Source organism: Citrus clementina, unplaced genomic scaffold (genome assembly GCF_000493195.1).
Source record: "Citrus clementina cultivar Clemenules unplaced genomic scaffold, Citrus_clementina_v1.0 scaffold_8, whole genome shotgun sequence".
NCBI lineage: Eukaryota > Viridiplantae > Streptophyta > Magnoliopsida > Sapindales > Rutaceae > Citrus > Citrus x clementina.
The window spans coordinates 11,062,443-11,087,387 of NW_006262022.1; the positions used below are offsets into that span (position 1 = coordinate 11,062,443).

At 34.7% G+C, this 24,945-nt stretch overlaps 1 protein-coding gene and 1 non-coding gene across 2 annotated transcripts; one reads left to right on the forward strand and one right to left on the reverse strand.

Moving 5' to 3' along the window:
• Positions 1–16,676: 16,676 nt before the first annotated feature.
• On the reverse strand, positions 16,677–18,794 carry LOC112096353. The gene is made up of 2 exons (XM_024179778.1): positions 17,743–18,794; positions 16,677–17,406 (listed from the first exon to the last, which is right to left on the reverse strand). The coding sequence occupies exons 1-2, from the start codon at positions 18,792–18,794 to the stop codon at positions 16,677–16,679; spliced, it is 1,782 nt and encodes a 593-aa protein (XP_024035546.1).
• Positions 18,795–21,084: 2,290 nt separating this feature from the next.
• On the forward strand, positions 21,085–21,191 carry LOC112096505. Its single transcript, XR_002904408.1, has one exon. It is a non-coding gene; the product is annotated as a small nucleolar RNA R71 (small nucleolar RNA).
• Positions 21,192–24,945: the final 3,754 nt, after the last annotated feature.

The window sequence follows — 24,945 nt, forward strand, 5'->3', positions numbered from 1 at the left end:
CAATGTTTCTTGTACTGATTTTTCAAAATACCCCGGAATTTTTTTTTTTGCACCTGTTTCATGTTTACGTTCTTTGTTTCATGTTTAATGTTCTATGTTTCATGTTTTATGTTTCATGTTCACTGTTACGGAGGGACTCATATTTTATGTTCGCTGTTGCATATTTTAAGTGATATGTTTCATGTTGGTTGTGCAATGTTTCATGTACTGATTTTTCAAAATACCCCGAATTTTTTTTTTTTGCACCCGTTTCATGTTTACGTTCTATGTTTCATGTTTTATGTTTCATGTTCACTGTTACGGAGGGACTCATATTTTATGTTCGTTGTTGCATATTTTAAGTGATATGTTTCATGTTGGTTGTGCAATGTTTCATGTACTGATTTTTCAAAATACCCCAGAATTTTTTTTTTTGCACCCATTTCATGTTTACGTTCTATGTTTCATGTTTGATGTTCTAAGTTTCATGTTTTATGTTTCATGTTCACTGTTACGGAGGGACTCATATTTTATGTTCGCTGTTGCATATTTTAAGTAAGATGTTTCATATTTGTTGTTTAATGTTTCGTGTAATAATTTTTCAAATACCCCAAATTTTTTCTTTTTTGCCCCCGCTTCATATTTACGTTACACGTTTCATGTTTGTTGTTCTACGTTTCATGTTTACTGTTCTACGTTTCATGTTTGACGTTGTATGTTCACTGTTATGGAGGCACTCATATTTTATGTTCGTTGTTGCATATTTTAAGTAAGATGTTTCATATTTGTTGTTTAATGTTTCATGTAATAATTTTTCAAATACCCCAATTTTTTTCTTTTTTGCCCCCGTTTCATGTTTACGTTCCATGTTTCATGTTTACTGTTCTACGTTTCATGTTTGACGTTGTATGTTCACTGTTACCGAGGTACTCATATTTTATGTTCGCTGTTGCATATTTTAAGTAAGATGTTTCATATTTGTTGTTTAATGTTTCATGTAATAATTGTTCAAATACCCCAAATTTTTTCTTTTTTGCCCACGTTTCATGTTTACGTTCTGTGTTTCATGTTTGTTGTTCTATGTTTCATGTTTTATGTTTTATGTTTTATGTTCACTGTTACGGAGGTACTCATATTTTATGTTCGTTGTTGTATATTTTACGTAATGTGTTTCATATTTATTGTTCAATGTTTTATGTAATAATTTTTAAATACCTTAAAATTTTTCTATTTTGCTCCTGTTTCATGTTTATGATTCCTGTTTTATGTTTCAAGTTCGAAGTTTCATATTTGATGTTTATGTTCATTGTTACGGAGGTACTCATTGTTACATATATGTGTTTTAAATTTACTATTCAATGTTTTAGATAATTATTTTCCAAACACCCGAAAATTTTTAATCCACCATTTTGTAAAGTGACTTTAACATAAGCATTAGAAGAATATTAAGGGATTTAACAACACTCATTGTATGAATACTATTTATTTAGTCTTAAATCTAACCGTTTCACTTGAATTTAGTGCACTGATTTTAATCTTTCAATGGTTATACCTTAGACTACAAGTGTTCGTTTTAGACATTCAATAATATTATTTTGTTAACATTTTTCTTCTAATTTTTTATAAATATAATCACTTTTGAAGTATTTGTATTATGAATAAAGGAACCAACAAAATAATAATATTCTAATCTGAATTTGCTTTTAAATTCAGAAGAGCTCTTATAAATAACCTTACAATCATTTTTAATTCTATTAATTCCCATACAAATTTATAGGCTTATTTCTCCATTCCGCTAAATCAATTTAATCAATTTATTTTTATTTTATTTTAACTAATTATAGGAAACACAATTTAACGAAAATAAATCAAATTAACTATTCCTATGTCAAACATAATATTTTTTACATATCATCCTAAAAATCCACCAAAATCTAGTACATTACACCAAGTGCATCATCCAACCTTATTACAAGTACCATCTCCGAAAAAAAAGTGGATTGATATATTGCATAAATTTACGGCAAATAAAAAAAAAAGGAAGAAAGGTAAGTAGTTTTAAAGTAAAAGCTTAGCACAACTTATTAACAACGTATTTATTTTTTAGCAATATACCATTTTTTTTTACATTTTTCAAATAAGTATCTTGTGAAATAAACATCCATGCAAATGAAATAAACTATGCTTTATTAAAATAAATAACAGGATAAATAAATAATTAAAACATATGGTTTCATTCAAAAGTCATCAATTGTGATCACCATACCAATTGCAATCATTTTACCATTGAGGGGTAATAACACAACAATTTTCCAGTATCCTGCCTCATGGTCAATACTTATAATTGTTGTATAAAATTGAATGTGTTCTATCACTTGCTCAGCAACTACAACGAAACCCAGCAATGTAAATGAAAAAGAAAAATTTTTTACATAAGCCGTATAAAAGATGCCTTGCAAATATCAACCTATATTTACTGAAGCCAAGCCTAAAATTCTGCAGCAAACAAAATTGCAACAAAGCTACAGCAAAGTTCATCATCCAACAGATCCTGCCCCCTCCAAATAATTTCTAGGTATGACAAGGGTAACTTGATTGGTCTATTCTTCCAGGAAGCAATGACAATCTATTGTTTGGCATTGACATCATCTGAAAATTCATTCCAAAGCTATATTCATCAAAACAACATATTGTTCAAAATGAACTTAATATTACTTTCATACCTACACAAATGCTCAAACTTTCACTAAAATAACTAATTATTACTTAAATCCAGCAAGTCAGTTTCAGAGTTAAATACAGAAAATTCCAATCAAAATAATATAACTACAGATATACATACAAGAAACTTACCACCACAGCATTAATATAGTAAATGAGTTTTCAAAGCAATAAAGTGTTCATACTAGTAGGCAAGCAACCAAGCAAAATATGGGTAAAATCACTGCCCATGATAATATATTGTTGATCTGCTCATTTTAGGAAAAAATTAAACTTTACAACTAGTCAATTGAAATCGTTGTTCATTTCACTATTTCACTCCAAGGAAAGCCCTTTATTCAGGTGAGAACCCAACACTTAATATTTACAGAGCTACAGGATTCAACTCAAACAATTAAAAAAAGAAGATTTAAGTCACCATTAAAACCTAAAATGTACTAAATGAGAAAAAATTGTGACTATAAAATCAAATATAATTGGCCGAAAATGGTCAACCAAGTGTAAAAAAAAAAAGTTTCGTGTTGCGAAAAAACCAAGAAATAGAACACAATATCATACACATTAACTGATAAACCAGATTGAAAGTGACTAAATATGCGTAAAAGCACGAATTAGGAATAAGAGAGAATTTGCCAGTGAGACAATAGCAATGGAAGTGAGGAATACACCGAGTATAGCAGATAAATCGCCAGGTTGAGGCTAAGGCCGAAGCCGAGGCTGTGCCTGTGTAGCCCCTGCTCTTTGTTGCTGTCGATCCATGCACTGTTGCCCAACAGCTTGAGAAGGGAAAGACATAAACCAACACTATAAATCAATAAAAATTTTAATTCATACCCAAATCAACAATTAAAATCAAACCCAAATCAATCATTCAAATCTAACCTTGATACAGTTCAAATCAAACCCTAATTATAAATTAATTCAGAAAATCTAATCTAATACTAACGTTTTGCTTGATGATTCTGGCGGTAAAGAGAATGTGGGGCGAGGAACGGGGCTGTGCTTGTGCCGCCACTGATCATTGTCAACGAAGAACATCAGCCCATCCTTCTGCCTTCGTTGATCGTTGCCTAGGAACTCCTTCAGCCGCCGCCGTTGATGGCCGTGGTGAGGCGTGTGTGAGGTGAGGAGTGGTGAGGTGTTTGACGTGTGTGAGGTGAGGGAGTGGTGACGGTGAGGTGAGTGAGTGGTGGGTTTTTTTTTTGTTTATTTCAGTTTTACAGGTTTGTTCTTTCAAATTTTTTTAATTATTGAATAATAAAACAAATCTCAGCCATTGGATCCACTCTATTCAATCCAACGGTAATTTTTTACGTACTGTAACTACCCCGTTTGAACCGGTTGCCATATTTTTTTCTGCTTTTATTCATTTTTTTCTTTTTTTTTTCAAACTAAAACCCCAACCATTGGATTCAAATAAGCTGAATCCAACGGCTTAAGGGCAGCCCCTGTACCATACAGGGATTTTATGCCCTGCATGGTAGCCGTGTCCCTTATACGGATGTGAAATATCTTATATTTAGAACTTATTGTACATATTGTTGCTAATTAAATAAGAGGATGATTTAATTTGCATGTTCTTTTTCAGATTCCATTCAGTGGTTAGTAGTTACTGTATAAGAAAAAATATATACCTAATTAAATTTTAACCATACATTACTATAAATGTACAAATGGTAGAAGGGACAAAGATTTAGTGGTTTGGTAACAAATTATATTTATATTGAGCACCAAATCAATAGACGTTAGTCAAAAGAAATGAAAAATGAAAAAAATAAATCTCAATCATTGACTCATTGTTTAACAAATCTTTATAATAACATGATCCAAATTTTTCTGAATTCTTTTTTTTATCATTAAGTTAGACCGACACTTGTCTTTGGAATAACAAATAAATTTTATAAAATATTATTATTTTAAATATTAACCACATTATTTTATATTTAAATAAAAATATATGCCAATGAGAGCAGAGGTGAGGTTGGTAAAGGGCAATGATTTTGGACAAATTCCACATCGATATCAATTTTGCAAAGGGTAGAGTTCACTTTACCTTTTAATTAGGACGGCAATCTTTAATTGACCCTAATAAACCCCCATTTATTGTTAAGATGACTGTGAAAGAGATAATTATTTTGTTTGGAGGATGAATTGAAGTTTACCCTTCAGCAAATAGAATGTCCCAGTTGATTCCCCCTCCCAAGTTCAAGTTTTGTGTAGACTTGCTAAGTGTCATGCCAAAATATTTACGTGAATTTACATCAAGTTTTTACATCACCAGAGACAACTTGATCTGTTTGACAAGGTTGATATTATTTTAGGGATGTAATTAGTATCAACTTCAGGGTCCTCATTGTAAAATCCGCTAACATGAACTAAAAGCACAGACTGAAGGGTTTTCTGGGTTAGTGAGTGAGCTATAAACAGAATGATAACAGCTAGCTAGCTGCTGATACAAACAACAGCTTGTTGGATCATTTTTAGAGCGTTAAATTTCATCATTTTGGTTCTTTCCCTGTTTCCTTAGAATTTCTGTAACTTTCTTTTGATCTTTGTAAATTGTAATCTTTACTGGATAAATTGCTGGTCAGATTTGTCTTCATAAATCTGGGTGTCTCAAGTGATTCCAGAATTGTGCGTCAGGGATTGTTCATTGTTTTAATTCGTCTCTTTATCCGGTTTTTTGGTTTCTGATGAGTTGATTAGGATCAGTCAATACCTTACATGAAGGCTAAATGAAATTAGGGAATTTTGTGCTACCTTATTTTCTGTTACTGCCCTGTTATTTATAATCATGATTAATCTGTTTTGCTTCAATCAACTATCTTTAATTCAGATGAAATCAAAGAGATGCAAGCTGTTATTCGAAGTCTAGCAGCTTGGGTTCTATGTGATTTTTTAAATCATATTTAGCAAGATCATCCAAAATAGTGTTAGTTGCAAGAGATGGAGAAACTTCTGTATCGCATAAATTGCCAAGTCTAACTCACATTATAGACCAACATGGCCACATTATATTACTTCAATTAATTAAGAACTAATATTGAATGTAAGGAATTACGGTAACTGTCCAACGTAAATGAAAATACGACCCTCTGCTGCAAAACCATGCTCTAGCAGCGGCATCAAATAAAGATAATAAAATGTATGAATTTGATACAAACTCTATAAAATTGTTTAAATTTTTTATTTTATTTACTTGATTTTATGTTGTTGGTTAATTTTGAATTAGTCAAAAGTGTTGTGTCGCAGAAGCATATCTATTGTGGTTTGACACCACTTGTGTACAAATGCGGAATCAATATGCACCAAATATTTACATAAAAATAAAAGATATAAGAATTTTACGTGGTTCGGTAATAAAGCTTACGTTCTCCGAGGCAAGAAATAATAATTGTTTTACTAACAATTAATATATTACAAATTTGAATAATAAAACCTCACTTCCCAAATATCCAAACATACCTAGTACTCTCACACACTTTTGAAGGAAACAATTTCCCCAGGACACGTTCTCAAACATCTCTACAAATAGTGTAGAACCCAACTGAATACCCATGGAAATGGTCTTCCAAACTTTCTAAGAACTCACTTGTAGATACTCCCTCTCTTTGAACTCTCTCTACACTCCTTAGAGAGCTCACCACTTAAGCTCTCACACACTACATTTTGGGGATGCTAACAAATGAGAATTGCTTCTCTATTTATAGTTGAGCTTCACCATTTAATGCATTTAAAAGTCTAAGAAATTAACGGCAAAAAGTCTTGAAAAATAGCAATTGAATTCTTCATTTTTGACAAATCATGCACGCAGCTATAATAATCCAAATTGTCAGTTTTTGTCAAGAAAGGCATGCGGATTCAGTGCATTCAAAATGAACCAACATGTGAGCCCCCTTTTACTTTTGAATTTTCAACAATTCTGCATCTTGGCGAAGATTTGCACAAATATGAGCCGACTACTAATGAATCATCATCCCCAAAGTAATCATTTATTAAGGATTCAAAATGGTTGTGTCAATTCGACTGCCTATATACCCAGCTACTAGGATCAAGCCAACCGTATTTTAAAATTCCTGAAAGGAAATGCCTTCACAAATTATCTCATACTCATATTAGAGAATCCACATAATTTCAAGCTAGTGAATCTTTCCCAGACCTATAAACCATGCTCACTGCTTGAGATATATTAGACCTTATATACACCATCACATCTATATGACTACCCATAACACAAGTTTACAAAGGATGAGCCATATACTCGTGCTTTACTTAAGGAAAATGACATGAAGAAGAGTTTAGGAGCTAGAAGAGTACAAACTAGCTTAGTCTTTGTCATTTGTACTAAATCTTTCTAGCTTCTTCTTTAAAATAGACCATTAGGTCAACTACATGCTCTCATTCTTCTTGTCCCTACGAAATGTCTAACCCAAGTATTCTCTGTACATTACCCAAGTCTTTCATCTTAAACTCATAAGTTATCTGCTTCTATAATTTCATCTCCATTCTTCGAAGTTACAAGCGTTTTGTCAACATAGAGTAACAAATAGATGAAAACTACATCTTGTAGTCTTTTGAAGTATATACAGTGATCGTGCTCCCTTTTGGTGAATTCTGCCCTTGATCAAATCTCTTGTACCCTTGTCTCTTATCTGCTTTAATTTGTACAAAGATTTTTAACCACCCTACTGTTGGTTGATTTATATAATCAATTATTACCAATGCCAAAGTGCAAGTATACACAACACGTAATAAAGTAATAAGTATTCAAGATCGTCTCCACATGGATTGATGTTAATCAAAGTTCCAAAGTAATCACAATAATGCAACCAACTAAAGATCGAAACAAACACTTGTCAAATTGTTCTTCTGTAACCAATAATTATGAGAGATAGAAATAAACTAATACTTGTACGAAATAAACTAAATTAATTGTATTTAAAATTCAATTGGGAATGTAGTAATTGAATGATCAAACTCTCCTAATGGGGTGACTGTTGATTACCGAATTAGCACCAGTTGTTGTGGTAAGTGCTGCAGCACTGGGTAGAACAAATCTGCTTCCGCAGCTATCGCATGTTGGAAATCTCATACTTTTAAATCTACTAACAATGACTAGTTGTTCATAAATTTAATGGATGACTTTATAACCTTTAATCTCTCTACCCTACAAGGTGAACACCTATATCTAGGATATCACAAATCTTAATTCAAGTATTGCCCTTATGGGATATAAGATAACCTAATCCAGGAAACTCAACTTAAGAACAAGTAATACTCCAATAATGTCTGCTAAGACATGCCCTTTTTATGCTCTATCTTAACTGAAATCATTAAATGGGTGGTCAACCGAAATAACAATTATGATCATAAAAACTATTAGAGTATAATGCTACAACATTATCACAGCAACATATAAGAACAGTCAAGAACCCATTGGATTATTTGTCACTCAACTACACTTAAATTTAGTTCATATTCTGAATGAGAAAAGTAAACATAAATATACTGATAACAGAATACATCCAAGCAATCAAAGGAAGAAAGATAATATGAATTGAGCACGATGAAAATCTAAGGATCCTTCTCGGTTCTTCAACGATGCCGAACAGTACTCCATAATCTTCTTCTTCTTCTCGCCTTTTTAATTGTTTTTGGATGATAATATTTCTCTGCCGTTTGCTATGTGGTGCATGCCTCCTTTATATATTTGAAATTAGGTTAAAAATTGAAACCTATGAGCATGCATGTGTTTAAATTAGGAAACATGCAGATCGTGATTTAATTGCTGACCGCGCCTAGATTCTCTCCCACGTTACTCCCAGATTGTTATAGCACTGGTTGCTCTAACATCCGCAACAACACTTGTATTACTTCTGATTGTGCTTTCTTTCTTTTGTGAACATATTCTTTCCTCCCCTTTCCATCTACTGTCTCTGCATCTTTCATGAATTTAAAACCTACAATTTAAAACCTGTTTTTAGCACAAATTACTATGATTCAAGCAAAACTTGTTAAAACTCAACTAAAATGAACGTTTATGCAAAAGGTCACCAAAATGTAATCAAAACACACTATTTGCTCTCTAAATGACCTTTATTCAAGTCTAGAACAGATGTAATAATTCTCATTTCCTAGAGTTATCACACCCCCAAACTTAAACTATTGCTTGTCCTCAAGTAATGACACATACTAATAGTTCCCGCAAACAAACATGCACACAACTTCAGCTCTTTTATCAAACTTGCAAAGATTCTTCCACCTTCAGATCATATTCCCAATCATACACAAATGCCCATAGTAAATCACTTCTAGACTTAAGCTTCTTTCTGTCCATAGTGTGTGTGTGCTGCCTTGTGATTGAATTTCCGATATGCTGTAACATTACCAAAGGATTGTTGAAATTTCAGCAATCATAGACTTCATTCTTACAAGGGGTAGCATAAATTCCACATATTCAAACTGTAATAGCTTTAACATTGATAATCTGGGGGATAATCAACCTCTTCACTGTAACATTTATTTTTCATGTGAATGTCAATCACTTGTAATGATGACACCTAATTACTCAAACCATGCCCAGATCAGAGTTGCTGCAACAATATCTGTGGTATAGTCTTATCTCAAGATATCTTTGACTAAAGGCTTAACATAGGGCTCATGAACAGACCTGGCTACTCAATGCGTTAGACAGAGGACACACACACACACACACACACACACAAACACACACACACACACACACACATATATATATATTAATATATTTTTTTTATAAGATATATATGCTACAACACTGGTCATAACTCTCGCTGCCTTTTTACACATTTCTGCATATGGGGTGCATACTTAGATCTGGTTACTCAGCAACTTAAACCATTGGAGCAAAGTTTTATTTCATCAATATCACAGTCACTAAACATGCTTCTCCCTTCAAAACTTAAGACTTTTTCTATTCTTTTGGTTTTGCTCTAGCAGTCTCATACAAATCAATCACGGGCTAAGTGTTGGGACAAAATTTCACTTCTATCTATAACTATCTCTACTTGGCATTCTCATAAATACTGAATAACACTCAATTTATCTTCATTAGGTTTTCAAATCCATACACAAATAACAGATAATAGAGCTTCACACAACACAAACATAAACACATACATAAAACACATGCATTCGGAAACAATCCCCCCAAACTTGAGAGGTGTTGTGTCCTCACAAGCAAACAAAAATAAAAAACACACAATTGGACAGACAAATCTCTTTTTTTAAAAAAAAAAAACAAAAAGGCAACTAGCGAGATAAAAGTACTCCCCTGTGGTGGAGACTGCAGCCCATGATGTCGATTCTATCAGCGCTTCTTAGAGGCACTGCGCAACTTATCCTTTGGTGAAGCCTTTGGGGAGGGGGCTGGCAATGGCTTTGTCCTTTTCGCTGCAGGGCTGGTGAGATGAGTTGTGGCTGGGTTTGCTTTAGCAGTATCCGCCAATGTACTGCCTTTTCATTTACTGGGTTGCCTTGGACTGGTGCGGATAGGCTGGTTAGGAGTTTGTTGTGGAGGTTTAGGGGTCAATGCATCAGCTGCCTGGCCCTCAGCTGTGATGGCAGCAATGACCTTAAGTAGTTGCTTGGCTTGTTCAGATGTAGGCATGGCTCTGGTTGCTGCAGCAGCCAGTTTAGCATTGATTTGCTCAATCTCATCGTCAGAGGCTGGAGGTGTTGCCATCTTTTCTTTACCCTTGGCCTTTCCTTTGCCGGAAAGGACTGGAATAGGTGGCTCCATGTCATGGTCTTCCTCCTCCTCTTCTTGAATAATGTGTCGCTTCCTAGTTTTGGATTGGGATGAGATGGGTGGTTCCTCACGTTCTTGCTTTGAATTTTCCTCTACCTTTGAGGGTGAGCTATCAGTCTCAGATTTGTCACCTTCATCCTCAGGTGGGTCAGATGGTTCAGCATTTTCTAAGTCAACTTCTGCTAGAGGTTCAATTGTAGCTTGCTCTGCTGGTTCATCTGAAGCAGTGGCTTCTTCACTGGTCTCACCTGGAGCACCTGTGGTGCTAGTGTCAAACTTGTATTGCTGGAGCAGGGAAACAGGGAAATTCCGATGATTGCGCTTCATGTATTCAGCGAATTGGTGTAGTTGTCCATCCAGGTGCTGTAGATAGCTCCAAAACCTACCATTTTCCCTCTGTTGAGCTTCTACACACTGATAAATACTAGTGCTGAGTGCCTGGATGGCTTGTTCTAAGCCGAGGGTTCGTCGTGCTCTTGTTACAGCTACTGGTTCAATTGTTGTTCCAGCACTCTCGCCAGCAACTCTTTCAATTGTTTGTGCCGTAAAGGCACCATCATTTTTGACATGCTCATCGCTGGCTTCAAGACGAACACCTGAAACTACACAAATACTGGTGACAAGTGAAGGAAATAATAAAGCAGCAATTCGATGAGTTTTGGCTGCACACTCTCGGATTTGTTTTTCAATAATGCTACCCACATCTATGGGCAGCCCTCTAACAAGGACATATAGCAAAACCAATCTTTCTTATGAAACCGTTGTAGTGTGAGTGGTGGGCATAAGCCTAGATTTTAAAAATTTCACCCACACCTTAGCAATAGGTTTCAAATCTATTCTGTTAACCACATGTCCTTCCTCATTAACCCATGATGCCCCTTTGATGGTAAGAGTTGTAAAAATGGTATTCCACTTTTTCGGGGTTAACTTTTCACGCAATTTAGCATACTCACAAGTAATCTCAGCAGGTAAGTTATAAAAAGCATTGATAACACGAGAGTCCAATGGAACAAGAGTATTTCTTACCCAGATGTTGTGCTGATCAGGGCTTACCAAATTGGCATAAAATTCTTTTACCACCGGCAGTACAGGATTGCGAGGATGTTTGCAAAACTCTAGTCATCCTCTCTTTGCTGCAGCGTTATGAATTGTTTTCACAATTCCAGTGAGTTGGTCTGGAAATTTAAATCTTTTTTCTTCTAGAATCCGACGTGGCTCTATGAATTCTTCGTATTTTTCCTCAGCGTAGTAACTCTGGAATCGTGATGGATCTTTGAGGCGATTGGCTGTTGTCTTGCATTTCAGCATTGTTGCAGCAAGAACATATTAAAGCTACTATTTCTGAGAATAAAAAGAGAAGAAAAATGGTTAAGAATTAGGAGAGTTGGACTTGCGAAAGAGATGGGGAATAGTGGCGTGGACACTAAGCACAGTGACTCATTTTTGTAATGGACTGTAATGTGAAGATAACTACGGTAACTTAGAGATAATTGAGGGAATAAAATATTTGAATTAAATGTGCATATCCCAAAATTATTGGTCATTAAAATTAAAGCTGTGATTTCAGAGATTTGTTTCCGCAATTTCTATCCATATCCGAGCGTCCATCTGTCATGATTTCATCTCCAATGGTAAGTGAAGGCTCCAGCCTTTAATTTATTGTAATGGGAAAAATTGTTGCTGCAGCCCCCCTTTGCTCATTCCAATACCGTGCACAGAATCCATACCAAAGCGTCTAACACGTGGTCGCTGTCCCCTGAGTTCTATCACCAGATACTTGCACTTATCAATGCAATCGCCACCTTTATTCCAAACTAAAATTAAGTTTAAAATTATGAAAATAAATAGATTAAATGACATTGAAAATAAGGAATGCAATAATGTAACATGATTAAAATAACAAAACACGATTAACGAAAATAGTAAAGAGGAATGGCTGTTCATAAAATCAAAGGATATCAAATTTGGTTTATAGTGGCTGGTTCCTCAATGGGCTGCCTTCCATGAAGTGCTTGATTTAAGGTCCTTCAGCCTGACCTTCTGTCTTTACTCAATAGCTGGGTTCTTGAAGGAGTAACATCTCCTTTGAACCTTCTGCTGCTAGATGTGTGTAATGCTTAACCCTGTGCCTATTAACCTTGAATTGATGGCCTGTTTGTTCATCCAAAAGATCAAAAGCTCCATGAGGGTGAGATTTTAACAGCTTAAACGGGCCAGACCATCGAGACTTGAGCTTTCCTGGAAACGATCTTAGTCTTGTATTGTGGAGTGACACAACTTAAAAGTAAATTTTAACTCCCAAGTATAAGAGTGTCTTGTTGTATTATAACTCGGTGAGTCCGAGGTCGATCCACAGAGAAAGATTTAATTAGTTTATTTTATTTTATCTAAAAATTGAAATTAAAACTTGAATATAAACAACTTAATTTAAATGAAACTATGGAATTGAACTAGTTAGGGTTATGGATCCACTCTTAGAAATAAATAAAACTTAATAAATTCTTTTTGCCAATTTGTTTTAGATTTATTACCCAAAAGATTAATTATAAAAATTATTATTATTTTCCCTTTAAATTTATGATGGATTAAGTATTTATTGTGCCAAAATTTAATTTGTCTACAATAAGTCAAAATACCATTTCACCATGCCTTATGTTAAGATCTTAAGAATTTATTGTGCCAAATTCATTTGTTTGTCTACAATATATCAAATTTTCAAAATATAAAACATGTATAAAATTAAATAGAAAATAATTTAATTTATAAAATTAAACATAGAATTTGATTAAATCATATTTATTTCTTAAGAGTTTCACCTTCTCGTAACTAATATTATTTAGTTAAGCATAATTAAAATAAAAAGAAGTAGTAAAATTGAATTACTTATAATTAAAAGAAATAAAAACAACTAAAATTGGAAATAAAACTAATTTTATTAATGAAAATAATTATACAAAATATTAAAAACACACCTGGAAATCAAGATTACAAGGAGATAGAGAGAATTTGAGAAGAAGAGAGTTGTAGAGAGATGATTAAAACATAAAAATGAGGCTCTATTTATAGAAAAATAAATTCATAATCCATTGCTTTGCGGTTCATCATAGGCTTCATGCATGTGCTCCTCACAACCCTTAGACCAAGATCCAATGGCTGTCAAACTTCAAAAGTCAACATCACACATGGCATCATTTGACTCGTCCGATTTGCCCAAAGAACGGTTGAGATTTGGCGGGTTAATGGGTGGATCGGGTCGACCCGAATACAAAGATTTGGATCCTCCAACTTGCTTCACCAACCATTGCCACGTGGCACAATCATGGCCATTGAATCATGAACGGTTGAGATTTGGTCAAGATTGCCAGCTATCCCATGCACTCATATCTATTGTAAGCTCATTTCATCATCCAATCAGTGCTCGGTCAACAGGAAAAGTCAATTGTTTTTACACAAGCCCAATTTTAAGTCGATCTTGACTGATCTTAAGGTTTTCGGACCTTCGGAATCCAAATTTGACCTCCGTTTATCTGTTTGGAGCCTCGAAGTACGTGAAATTAATATTTTTCTTAATAAACACATAAAAATACACAAAATTAATATATTTAAAACATAATTAATAATTAATAATATATTACATAAACACAAATATAAATTATAACATAAGCATAAAATAACATATTATCGCTTGATAATTAAACAATTTTTAATACTAATCATGGAGCAACACTAATTGACTAGGGGTGAACTGCCTATGTTGAATATGTTTGTCATGCCAGTGTTTTGTTCTTTCTTTATAAATTCTTGCATTTTCATATGAAAATAACCTTAATTCATCAAGCTCACAAAGTTGAAGCTTCCTTTGTTCTGTTGCAGCATGCATGTCCCAATTTAGTTTCTTTAGTGCCCAGTGTGCTTTATACTCTAGCTCTAGGGGGAAATGACAAGCCTTGCCATAAACAATTCGGTAAGGAGACATGCCGAGTAGGGTTTTGTATGCTGTTCTGTAGGCCTATAAAGAGTCATGCAAATGTAAAGACCAATCCTTTCTTGTTGGGTTCACCACTTTTTCTAAAATCTTTTTAATTTCTATGTTAGACACTTCAGCCTGACCATTGGATTGTGGGTGATATGCTGTTGCTATCTTGTGTCTGACTCCATATTTCATCATTGCTGCAGCAAAGATTTTGTTGCAAAAATGTGCACCTTCATCACTAATAATTGCTCTAGGAGTGCCAAACCTGGAGAAAACATTTTTTTGAAGAAAAGTTACCACGGTTTTAGCATCATTGGTAGGTAATGTTGTAGCTTCCACCCACTTATAGACATAATCTACAACAACAAGGATATATAAGTTCCCAAAGGATGGGGGAAAGGGTCCCATGAAATCTATTCCCCAAACTTAAAAAACTTCCACTTCCAGTATGTTGGTCAATGGCATCTCATGTCTGCTAGTTATGTTCCCTATTCTTTGACACCTGTCACAACATTTAACAAATTCATAAGCATCTTTAAAAATAGTGGGCCACAAATAACCTGATTGCATAATTTTGGCAGCTGTTCTGTGACCCCTAAAATGTCCTCCGTATGCTGCAGTATGACATGACTCTAGTATATGAGGTATTTCTTCTGCTGCAACACATCTTCTTATTACTTGATCTGAGCATAGCTTATATAGATGAGGGTTATCCCACTGGTAGCTTTTAACATCATGAAGGAATTTCTTTTTCTCTTGAAATTTCAGCTAAGGGGGTAGCAACCCACTGACTAGATAATTAGCAAAGTCTGCATACCAAGGAGATTCTGACCGCTGCAGCATCTGTGCTTGCTGTACTACCATCAATTGTTCATCAGAAAAAGTTTTAGTGATGTTCTTCCTTGTCAATGTACTAGTGTCTGCTTCCAACCGTGACAAATGATCTGCCACTTGATTCTCAGTCCCCTTTCTATCTTTAATTTCTAGATCAAATTCTTAAAGCAATAAGATCCATCTGATTAGTCTTGGTTTGGCATCTTTCTTTGAAATTAAATATTTGATGGCTGCATGGTCTGTGTAAACAGTTACTTTAGTACCTATCAGGTAAGCTCTGAATTTTTCAAAAGCAAAAACTACTGCCAACAACTCTTTCTCTGTAGTGGTGTAATTGATCTGTGTTGGAGTGAAAGTTTTGCTTGCATAGTATATGGAATGAAAAACCTTATTCTTCCTTTGCCCTAATACAGCTCCCACAGAATGATCACTAGCATCACACATCAATTCAAATGGTAAATTCCAATATGGAGATATAACTACTGGAGCAGTAATGAGGGCTTTATTTAATTCTCCGAATGCTTGAAGGCATTCTTTGTCAAAGTGAAATGATTTGTTATGCTCCAGCAATGAACATAGAGGCTTGGCTACTTTGGAAAAATCTTTAATGAATCTTCTGTAGAATCCAACATGACCCAGAAAACTCCTAATCCCCTTTACTAAAGTTGGGGGTGGCAGTTTATCGATTACCTCTATCTTGGCTTTGTCTACCTCAATACCCTCCTTGGATATCTTGTGACCTAATACTATTCCTTCTTGCACCATGAAATGGCACTTCTCCCAATTGAGTACCAAGTTGGTCATCTCACATCTTTTAAGAACTTCTTCCAAGTTATGTAAACAATTGTTGTATGTTTCTCCAAAAACTGAGAAATCATCCATGAAAACTTCCAAAGTCTGCTCTACCATATCAGAAAATATAGACATCATGCATCTCTGAAAAGTTGCTGGAGCATTGCATAACCCAAAAGGCATTCTTCTGAAGGCAAATGTTCCATAAGGACAGGTAAATGTAGTCTTCTCTTAATCCTCTAGTGCTATAGCAATCTGGTTGTAGCCTGAATATCCATCTAAGAAACAGTAGTATTGTTTTCCAGCAAGCCTGTCCAGCATCTGATCAATGAATGGAAGTGAGAAATGGTCTTTCCTTGTGGCTTTGTTGAGCTTTCTGTAATCCATACACACTCTCCATCCAGTCACTGTCCTTGTACGAATAAGTTCATTTTTCTCATTAGCCATTACTGTTATCCTTCCGTTCTTTGGAACACACTGAACTGGACTTACCCATGAACTGTCTGATGTTGGGTATATGATTCCAGCATCTAATCATTTGATGATTTCCTTCTTCACTACTTCTTTCATAATAGGATTCAGCCTTCTCTAGTGGTCCACCGAGTTGCTGGAACAGTCTTCTAAAAGGATCTTATGCATGCATATTGATGGGCTGATACCCTTTATATCTGTCATGGTCCATCCAATTGCTCTTCTGTATTTTCCCAGCAAATCCACTAGGCTTTGTTCTTGACCTGCATCCAAAGTAGATGAAATGATTATAGGGAGTGTGTTGTTTTGACCAAGATAAGCATACTTTAAATGTGAAGGTAACAGTTTTAATTCAAGACTAGAGGGTGATTCAATAGATGGTAAAGTTGGTTTTACTTCCCTGTCTGAAAGATTCAAGTGTTCAATGACTCTGGTGTGCCTATTAGATTGTTGTTTGTCCATCCAATCTGTTTGAATTGCTGCAACATCTTCCTCTTCAACCTCCTCAAAGGGGGTGACTTTGTTAAGTACATTACTGCAGCATTTGTCCATTCTGTTTGCTACAACAAGGTCCACTTCACTTAAGAAATTGCAATCTTCTATTTCATCAGGGTTTCGCATAGCCTCTAGTACATTAAATGTGACTTGCTGATCATTCACTCTCATGGTCAGCTCTCCTTTCTGCACATCTATAAGAGTTTTTCCAGTTGCTAGAAAAGGTTTACCAAGTATAATGGGTACCTCTTTGTCAGCTTCAAAGTTCAGCACAATGAAATCCACTGGAAAAATGAATTTGTCAACCTTCACCAGTACATCCTCTATCTTTCCTTCAGGATATGCATGAGATCTGTCAGCCAATTACAGAATGACAGTTATTGGTCTGCACTCCCCCACTCCAAGCTGCTTAAACACAGGTAATGGCATCAAGTTAATACTAGCTCCCAGATCACAAAGTGCTATACCAGCATACATATTCCCTATAGAGCAGGGTATTGAAAAACTCCCTGGATCTTTCAATTTTGTGGGAATTTTACTCTAAAGCATATGGCTGCTTTCCTGAGTTAGAGCAACAGTTTCAAATTCTCCCAGCCTTCTTTTTCGTGCCAAGATATCTTTTAGAAATTTCACATAATTTGACATTTGCTCCAAAGCTTTCATAAAAGGTATATTTATGTGCAATTACTTTAGCACTTCCAGAAATTTACTGAACTGCTTGTCTTGTTTTTGCTTCTGGAACCTTTGAGGGAAGGGTGGTGGATGTCTAAACTGCTGGTTAGATTCAGGAGTTACCCACCTCTGTTTGTTTAAGTTGGTGCAGGTTGGTGTTGTAACTTCTTTTTCAGCAAGATCTGGTTGAATTTCTTTTGCAATTGCTGTAGCTGGATCCCTGGCATCAGAGTCTTGATGTGGAGTCTGCTGTAACAAGCTTCCATTTTGAGTTGGTTTTTGGGCTGAATTGCATTCCATCCCATTTTTTGTCACCTCAACTGGGGTATCAACATGCTTTCCAGATCTCAGACTAATCACTTTGCAGTGTTCTTTGATCTCTCTCCTACGATCTTCTGTGTTGCTAGGTAAGCTTTCTTGAATTCTATTGCTCATTGCTATAGCTAATTGTCCCATTTGATTTTCAAGGTTCCTCAAGGACACAGCTTGACTCTGCACAATTGCTTCATTCTTTGCAATGTACTCCTTGATTAATACTTCCAATGAAGTGATTGGATCCTGGCTGATATGCTTTTGCCCTCGACTCTGTTGATGAAAACCAAGTGGTTGTGGCTGTGTGTTTCTACTTAGTCCATTCAATGCTGGAGCATTTCGATTATGATTGCTCCATGAGAAATTTGGGTGTTGTTTCCAGCCTGGGTTGTAAGTATTTGAATATGGATTGTTCTGAGGATGTCGATTGAAGTTATCCACATAATTTACTGAGGCTGGATTTCCTGGACAATTATCAAAATCATGATCTTCACCACAGTAGATACAAGAAAGTTCAGTAACTTGCTTTACTGTTGCTGGAGCAGCTGCCATGGCTTTTACCATGTTAGTTAATGAAGTTACTTGAGCTGATAGGGCTGTAATTGCATCAATGTTGTGTACCCCTGCTGATCCTTTGGCTACTGGTTGCCTAGCTGAAGGCCATTGATAATTATTATTGGCAATTTTCTCCAAATTTTCATAAGCTTCAGTGTAGGATTTGGATAACAGAGCCCCATTTGCTGAAGCATCCACCATTAACCTTGTGCTTAGGTTTAACCCATTGTAGAAAGTTTCCAATTGAATGCAACAGGGAATATGTAACGCCACAAATTGCCATACATATTAAATTATGGAAATTGGGCTTTCATTGAGAATTATGGGTGGCCTATAACCCTTGTTAAGAAAGGGGTACTAATTAAATAGAGGTTATTTATGAGATAATTTTGAAAAAGGGTTATTTTTCCTTATTAAATAGGGTTTCTTAAGATTCCCTATAAATGTATACTTTTTCCCCTTCCATAACCCTAAGTTCACAACATTTATTCTTCTTCTCTACTGCTCTTTACGCTCCTACCCAAATCCTAGGATTCAAACCTTTGTTTAGGAGAGAATCAAAGCGACAGATAAGTTATTCTCCCTTTTCTCAACAGATTTCTAATCACTCTATCTAGCTAGGGTTTATATTGGCACGATTCTAGAAGGTTATAGATCTTAATGCATGATTTAGAATATATTTAGGCTTTGCTTGGGGTTTTGATTTATTATGAGTTTAGTTAATCAATCCTTGACGTATTAAGCACAGGATAATTCTGGACAGCATGAGTATCTTGAATTTAAAGCTATATTTTCTGAACGAATTTTCTTATAAAATTTAAATTTCTGGAAACTAGACATGTAGGGCTTCTTGATTAAATTTTATTTCATTAAATTCGACTTCGTTTTCAATTTTATACGTATTTTGGAAATAGAAACCACTGCACTGGAAAACTGCGATTCCAGTATTGTGATCAGATTCACAAGACTATTTGTACCACCAAATGAACTCGGAAAATTCTGAAAGTTTATATGTATGTTAATATATGTGTCTAGGATTCCCAGTTTTAATTTCATAATTTTCTGATTAGTATTTTATTTTATAAAAATCACGAAACCCGTTCTGTTTAGTTTAGATTATGTGAAAACAATTTCGAATTTGCTGAGAAGTAAATAGTTTTTAAAATGTTTTTGATATCGGATCCTCTTGTAAATTTTACATGGGGTACTCATGGATGTCCAGAATAGTTCCATAGGATATTATATCATTCTGAGTCTTAGATTAAGAGTTAAAATTCTGAGAATCAGACCTGTACATGTATGAATTAGAAAATCAGATTCTTAGAATAAGTTATTGATTGTCATATCTTGTATTTGTTTAAGGTATTGAAGGTGATTGAGGCTCTTAGAAGCTTAGAGGTGTGTTTATTCATTCATTTGTCGAGGTAAGTAACTTCATTCCTAATGTACTAGATATGTATAAGTATTTTGATATTATTATTATAAGTATAAATGTTCTGATACTACTTAAAGGATTAATTGATTTTGATAACAAAATTAGTTTTATGTAAATGTTTTCAAACCTAAATTCTTTTTAACAAAGTATTTTATAAATGCTTTTTAATATGTAAATGATTTTATGACATGACAACCTTTTATGATTTTATCTTTAAAATGTTATGCAAGCCTAAATTATTGATATGAACTTTTATGAAACTGATACGAATGTTTTGTACCTATGTTTGATTTCAATTATTGATGATTGTATGAGATTCTTAATGTTTTGGCTCATTGTCCATAGTTATTCTGATTCTGATTCTGATTCTGATCGTAATATACGATATATCTGTCTGGACCAGTACTGGGTTTCTGTTTGAGTGTGCACACGATATTCTGATTCTGTTTCTGGCCGGGTCACCGGGACTATAGGTGACACTATGTGACAAGAGCTAACCTTTTATTTTCTGTATACGAATTATATGATTTGCTTCGTAAGTAAATATGCTTTTGAATATTCTGAATTATTAAGAATTTATGTTATGTTATCGTGATATATCATTTTATGAAATTTATGGATTATGATATATGTTTTAAACAAAAGAAGGCTTGCAATATTTTTTTTGTATTGATAGGCCTAGTATGTTAGAAATGGCTTTACTTACTGAGTTGACGGCTCACCCCTCGTCATTACTTTTTACAGATTAAGTTTCTTTGAGAGGGGCGCTTAGCTTTGGAGTTTTCTGTTTCCGTTGCTATTCGAATAAGAGGAGGAATAGACTCGTGTTTCTATTTAGTTATTTCTATTATGAACGTGTAATTTGGAGTTTGAGACTTTTGTTATTATTTTTATGTCCTCGAGAGAGATTAATTAGTATTAGACATTTGAATTTGTGGATTTATTTGAATAAGAATTGGAGGTATTTCAGTTTGAAAGTTATCAATAAAGATTATGATTTGTGAGTAGCCTCCTTCTTCACGTGCTCCGCATGTGTTAGATTTGGGGTGTTACAGAATACCATGATGAGGACACCTTCTGAGCAATTCTTTGAACCTTTCCCAAGCCTCGTACAGACTCTCATCTTCCATTTGATGGAAGGAGGTAATTTCATTCCGTAATTTCGCATTCTTTGTTGGTGAGAAATATTTCATTAGGAATTTATCAGCCAATTCATTCCATGTAGTGATGCAATCAGATGGTAATGAATTTAACCATGCTCTTGCTCGATCCCTTAAGGAATAAGGAAAGAGCCTCAGCCTTAAGGCATCTTGCGTTGCTCCAGCAATCTTGAAGGCATCACTTACTTCCAAGAATAATTTAAGATGGTGATGAGGATCTTCATTTGGCAATCCATTGAATTGCCCAACTGTTTGTAACATTTGAAACATCACTGGTTTTAACTCAAAGTTAGCAGCATCTACTTCAGGTCTGATGATACCAGGATGGACAACTTGAGGAGTTAGCATGGCATAATCTCGTATAGATTTGTCTCTGTCATCAGCCATGTAAATAATATTGTTGTTGCCTGGCTGTCTCCTGTTAGCATGTTCATTCTGCTCTACTTGAATGTTGGCTAGTTGTAAAGGCCCGTTAGGGTTCAAATTTCCTTCAACTTGCAAATTATTCATGTCTGAAACAGTTTTTGAATTTCTTTGTTCTCTTTGCAATCTCGTGATAGTCCGTTCAATCTCAGGATCGAATTGAAATATCACAGATCCGTCCTTGTGCATGCACGTACTGATCTGACAATCGATAAAATGAATCAAGTTTAGTCTTAGTGCTACCACGATTTACTTCACACTTTAAAAATAAACAATCAATCCCCGGCAACGGCGCCAAAAACTTGTTGGTTGATTTATATAATCAATTATTACCAATGCCAAAGTGCAAGTATACACAACAAGTAATAAAGTAATGAGTATTCAAGATCGTCTCCACAGGGATTGATGTTAACCAAAGTGCCAAAGCAATCACAATAATGCAACCAACTAAAGATCGAAACAAACACTTGTCAAATTGTTCTTCTGTAACCAATAATTATGAGAGATAGAAATAAACTAATACTTGTATGAAATAAACTAAATTAATTGTGTTTAAAATTCAATTGGGAATGTAGTAGTTGAATGATCAAACTCTCCTAATGGGGTGACTGTTGATTACCGAATTAGCACCAGTTGTTGTGGTAAGTGCTGCAGCACTGGGTAGAACAAATCTGCTTCCGCAGCTATCGCATGTTGGAAATCTCATACTTTTAAATCTACTAACAATGACCAGTAGCTCATAAATTTAATAGATGGCTTTATAACCTTTAATCTTTCTACCCTACAAGGTGAACACCTATATCTAGGATATCACAAATCTTAATTCAAGTATTGCCCTTATGGGATATAAGATAACCTAATACAGGAAACTCAACTTAAGAACAAGTAATACTCCAATAATGTCCGCTAAGACATGCCCTTTTGCTGCTCTATCTTAACTGAAATCATTAAATGGGTGGTCAACCGAAATAACAATTATGATCATAAAAACGATTAGAGTATAATGCTACAACATTATCACAGCAACATATAAGAACAGTCAAGAATCCATTCGATTATTTGTCACTCAACTACACTTAAATTTAGTTCATATTCTGAATGAGAAAAGTAAACATAAATATACTGATAATAGAATACATCTAAGCAATCAAAGGAAGAAAGATAATATGAATTAAGCACGATGAAAATCTAAAGATCCTTCTCGGTTCTTCAATGATGCCGAACAACACTTCTTAATCTTCTTCTTCTTCTCGCCTTTTTAATTGTTTTTGGATGATAATATTTCTCTATTGCTTGTTATGTGGTGTATGCCTCCTTTATATATTGCAAATTAGGTTAAAAACCGAAACCTATGAGCGTGAATGTGTTTAAATTAGGAAACATGCAGATCGTGATTTAATTGCTGACCGCGCCTATATTCTCTCCTGCGTTACTCCCAGATTGCTATAGCACTGGTTGCTCTAACATCCGCAACAGCACTTGTATTACTTCTGATTGTGCTTTCTTTCTTTTGTGAACATCTTCTTTCCTTCCCTTTCCATCTACTGTCTCTGCATCCTTTCATGAATTTAAAACCTACAATTTAAAACCTGTTTTTAGCACAAATTACTATGATTCAAGCAAAACTTGTTAAAACTCAACTAAAATGAACATTTATGCAAAAGGTCACTAAAATGTAATCAAAACACACTATTTGCTCTCTACATGACCTTTATTCAAGTCTAGAACAGATGTAATAACTCTCATTTCCTAGAGTTATCACCAACACACATGACCCTTCTTTCAATAATTTTTCAGTCATTTAGATCTTCTCTTATACATCTCCATGTAAGAATATCATCTTAACATCTAATTGAGCCAACTCTCATTGTGTGCCAAATAATGTTCACTTCATCACGTGTACTTCCTTTCTGATAATGTAAATTGTGGCGCCGAGCCCCTTTGCAGAATCTCAATTACTACATATGTGAACATTATTTTGGCATCAACAATGGTAACCTGTAACCCTAGCTTCCAAAGTATTTATAGAAATTAGATATTTCTTTATAACAGGAACGTACCTAGTTTCTTCCAATTTTATAATCACCCCATTGAACGTTTTGACCGGAATTGTTCCTGTATTCATTTTTACGATAAGATTGATCACTTTTCATCATAACTAGACCAGATTCAATGTCACAAAAATGTGCCAATAATTCCTTAAAGGAACACGAATGATGTTGCTCTAGTGTCAAGTACCCACTTGTTCGAACTTGTCATATACCTCATAAGCATAATACTCAATGAATAATTAGTATCACATGCCATATTTACTGCTTCTAGTTTCTTCCCTTTTTTTTTTCTTTCTGAGCCGTCAGACAATCTTTCCTCCAATGGCCCGTTTTATGACCAAAGGCACACTCATCTCGGGCTCTTTTACTTCTCAATTTAGTTCGAGAATTCTTTCTATAGTGCTTCATCCTTTTTTTTTTCTTTATTCTTCATCCTTTGCTCATCCAAGCTTCAAATGATGCTTATTCGGAATATTTATCATTATTCTGAATCTCCAAATCAGTCAATATTATGCCAACATCTTTGAAGACAATTATGCTTTTACACGCAACAATGTAGTCATAAAGTGGTTGTATTCTTCCGGAAATAAGTGCAGAAAAATCTTAGCCTTGACTTTATCCTTGATCTCTTCATCAAGATTCCTCAAATTTTGATACATGCTCGTGCATTGACACTTTAGGCTTCATTCAGAATCCACACACTCAGTACTTTTCCTTAAAGTACCCAACAGAATAGTCACGTACTCATCATCTTTGAACTAAGTATTTTACTTCTTTGAACAAGCAAGACTTAATCTGATCAAAAGTCTTCTCATTTATATGATCTCAAAACATCTTCATCACACTTGCGTCTTTTATCTTTCACAACAAGCTCAAGATAAATTTGAATTAGGGAATTCATAACCTCACGCTCTACATGTCAAAGTAATTTCTATCAATATTTCCAAAATCGATCTTGTGGCTTCCTGCAACTAGTGCTGCATGATAAGGTAACCAATCTTGCCTTCAAGAATACTCCTTGATTTAGCACTTGTACAAAAAACTTCCAGAATAGTTAGGTAGATCTCTCATTCGTATTTTCTACCATTTTAACAACTATTCACACCTATGCATGAAAAATGTATTAAGAAAGTTCATAGGGAAGACTAGAGGGGTCATAACAATCCCACTTAAAATCTAGACATCATAAACAATTGTTGCCTTGTCGACACAATTTTCCTAGACATGCACTTATCTACACAACTATATTGTAGGCTCTTGATATACACAAGTATGATCTACTA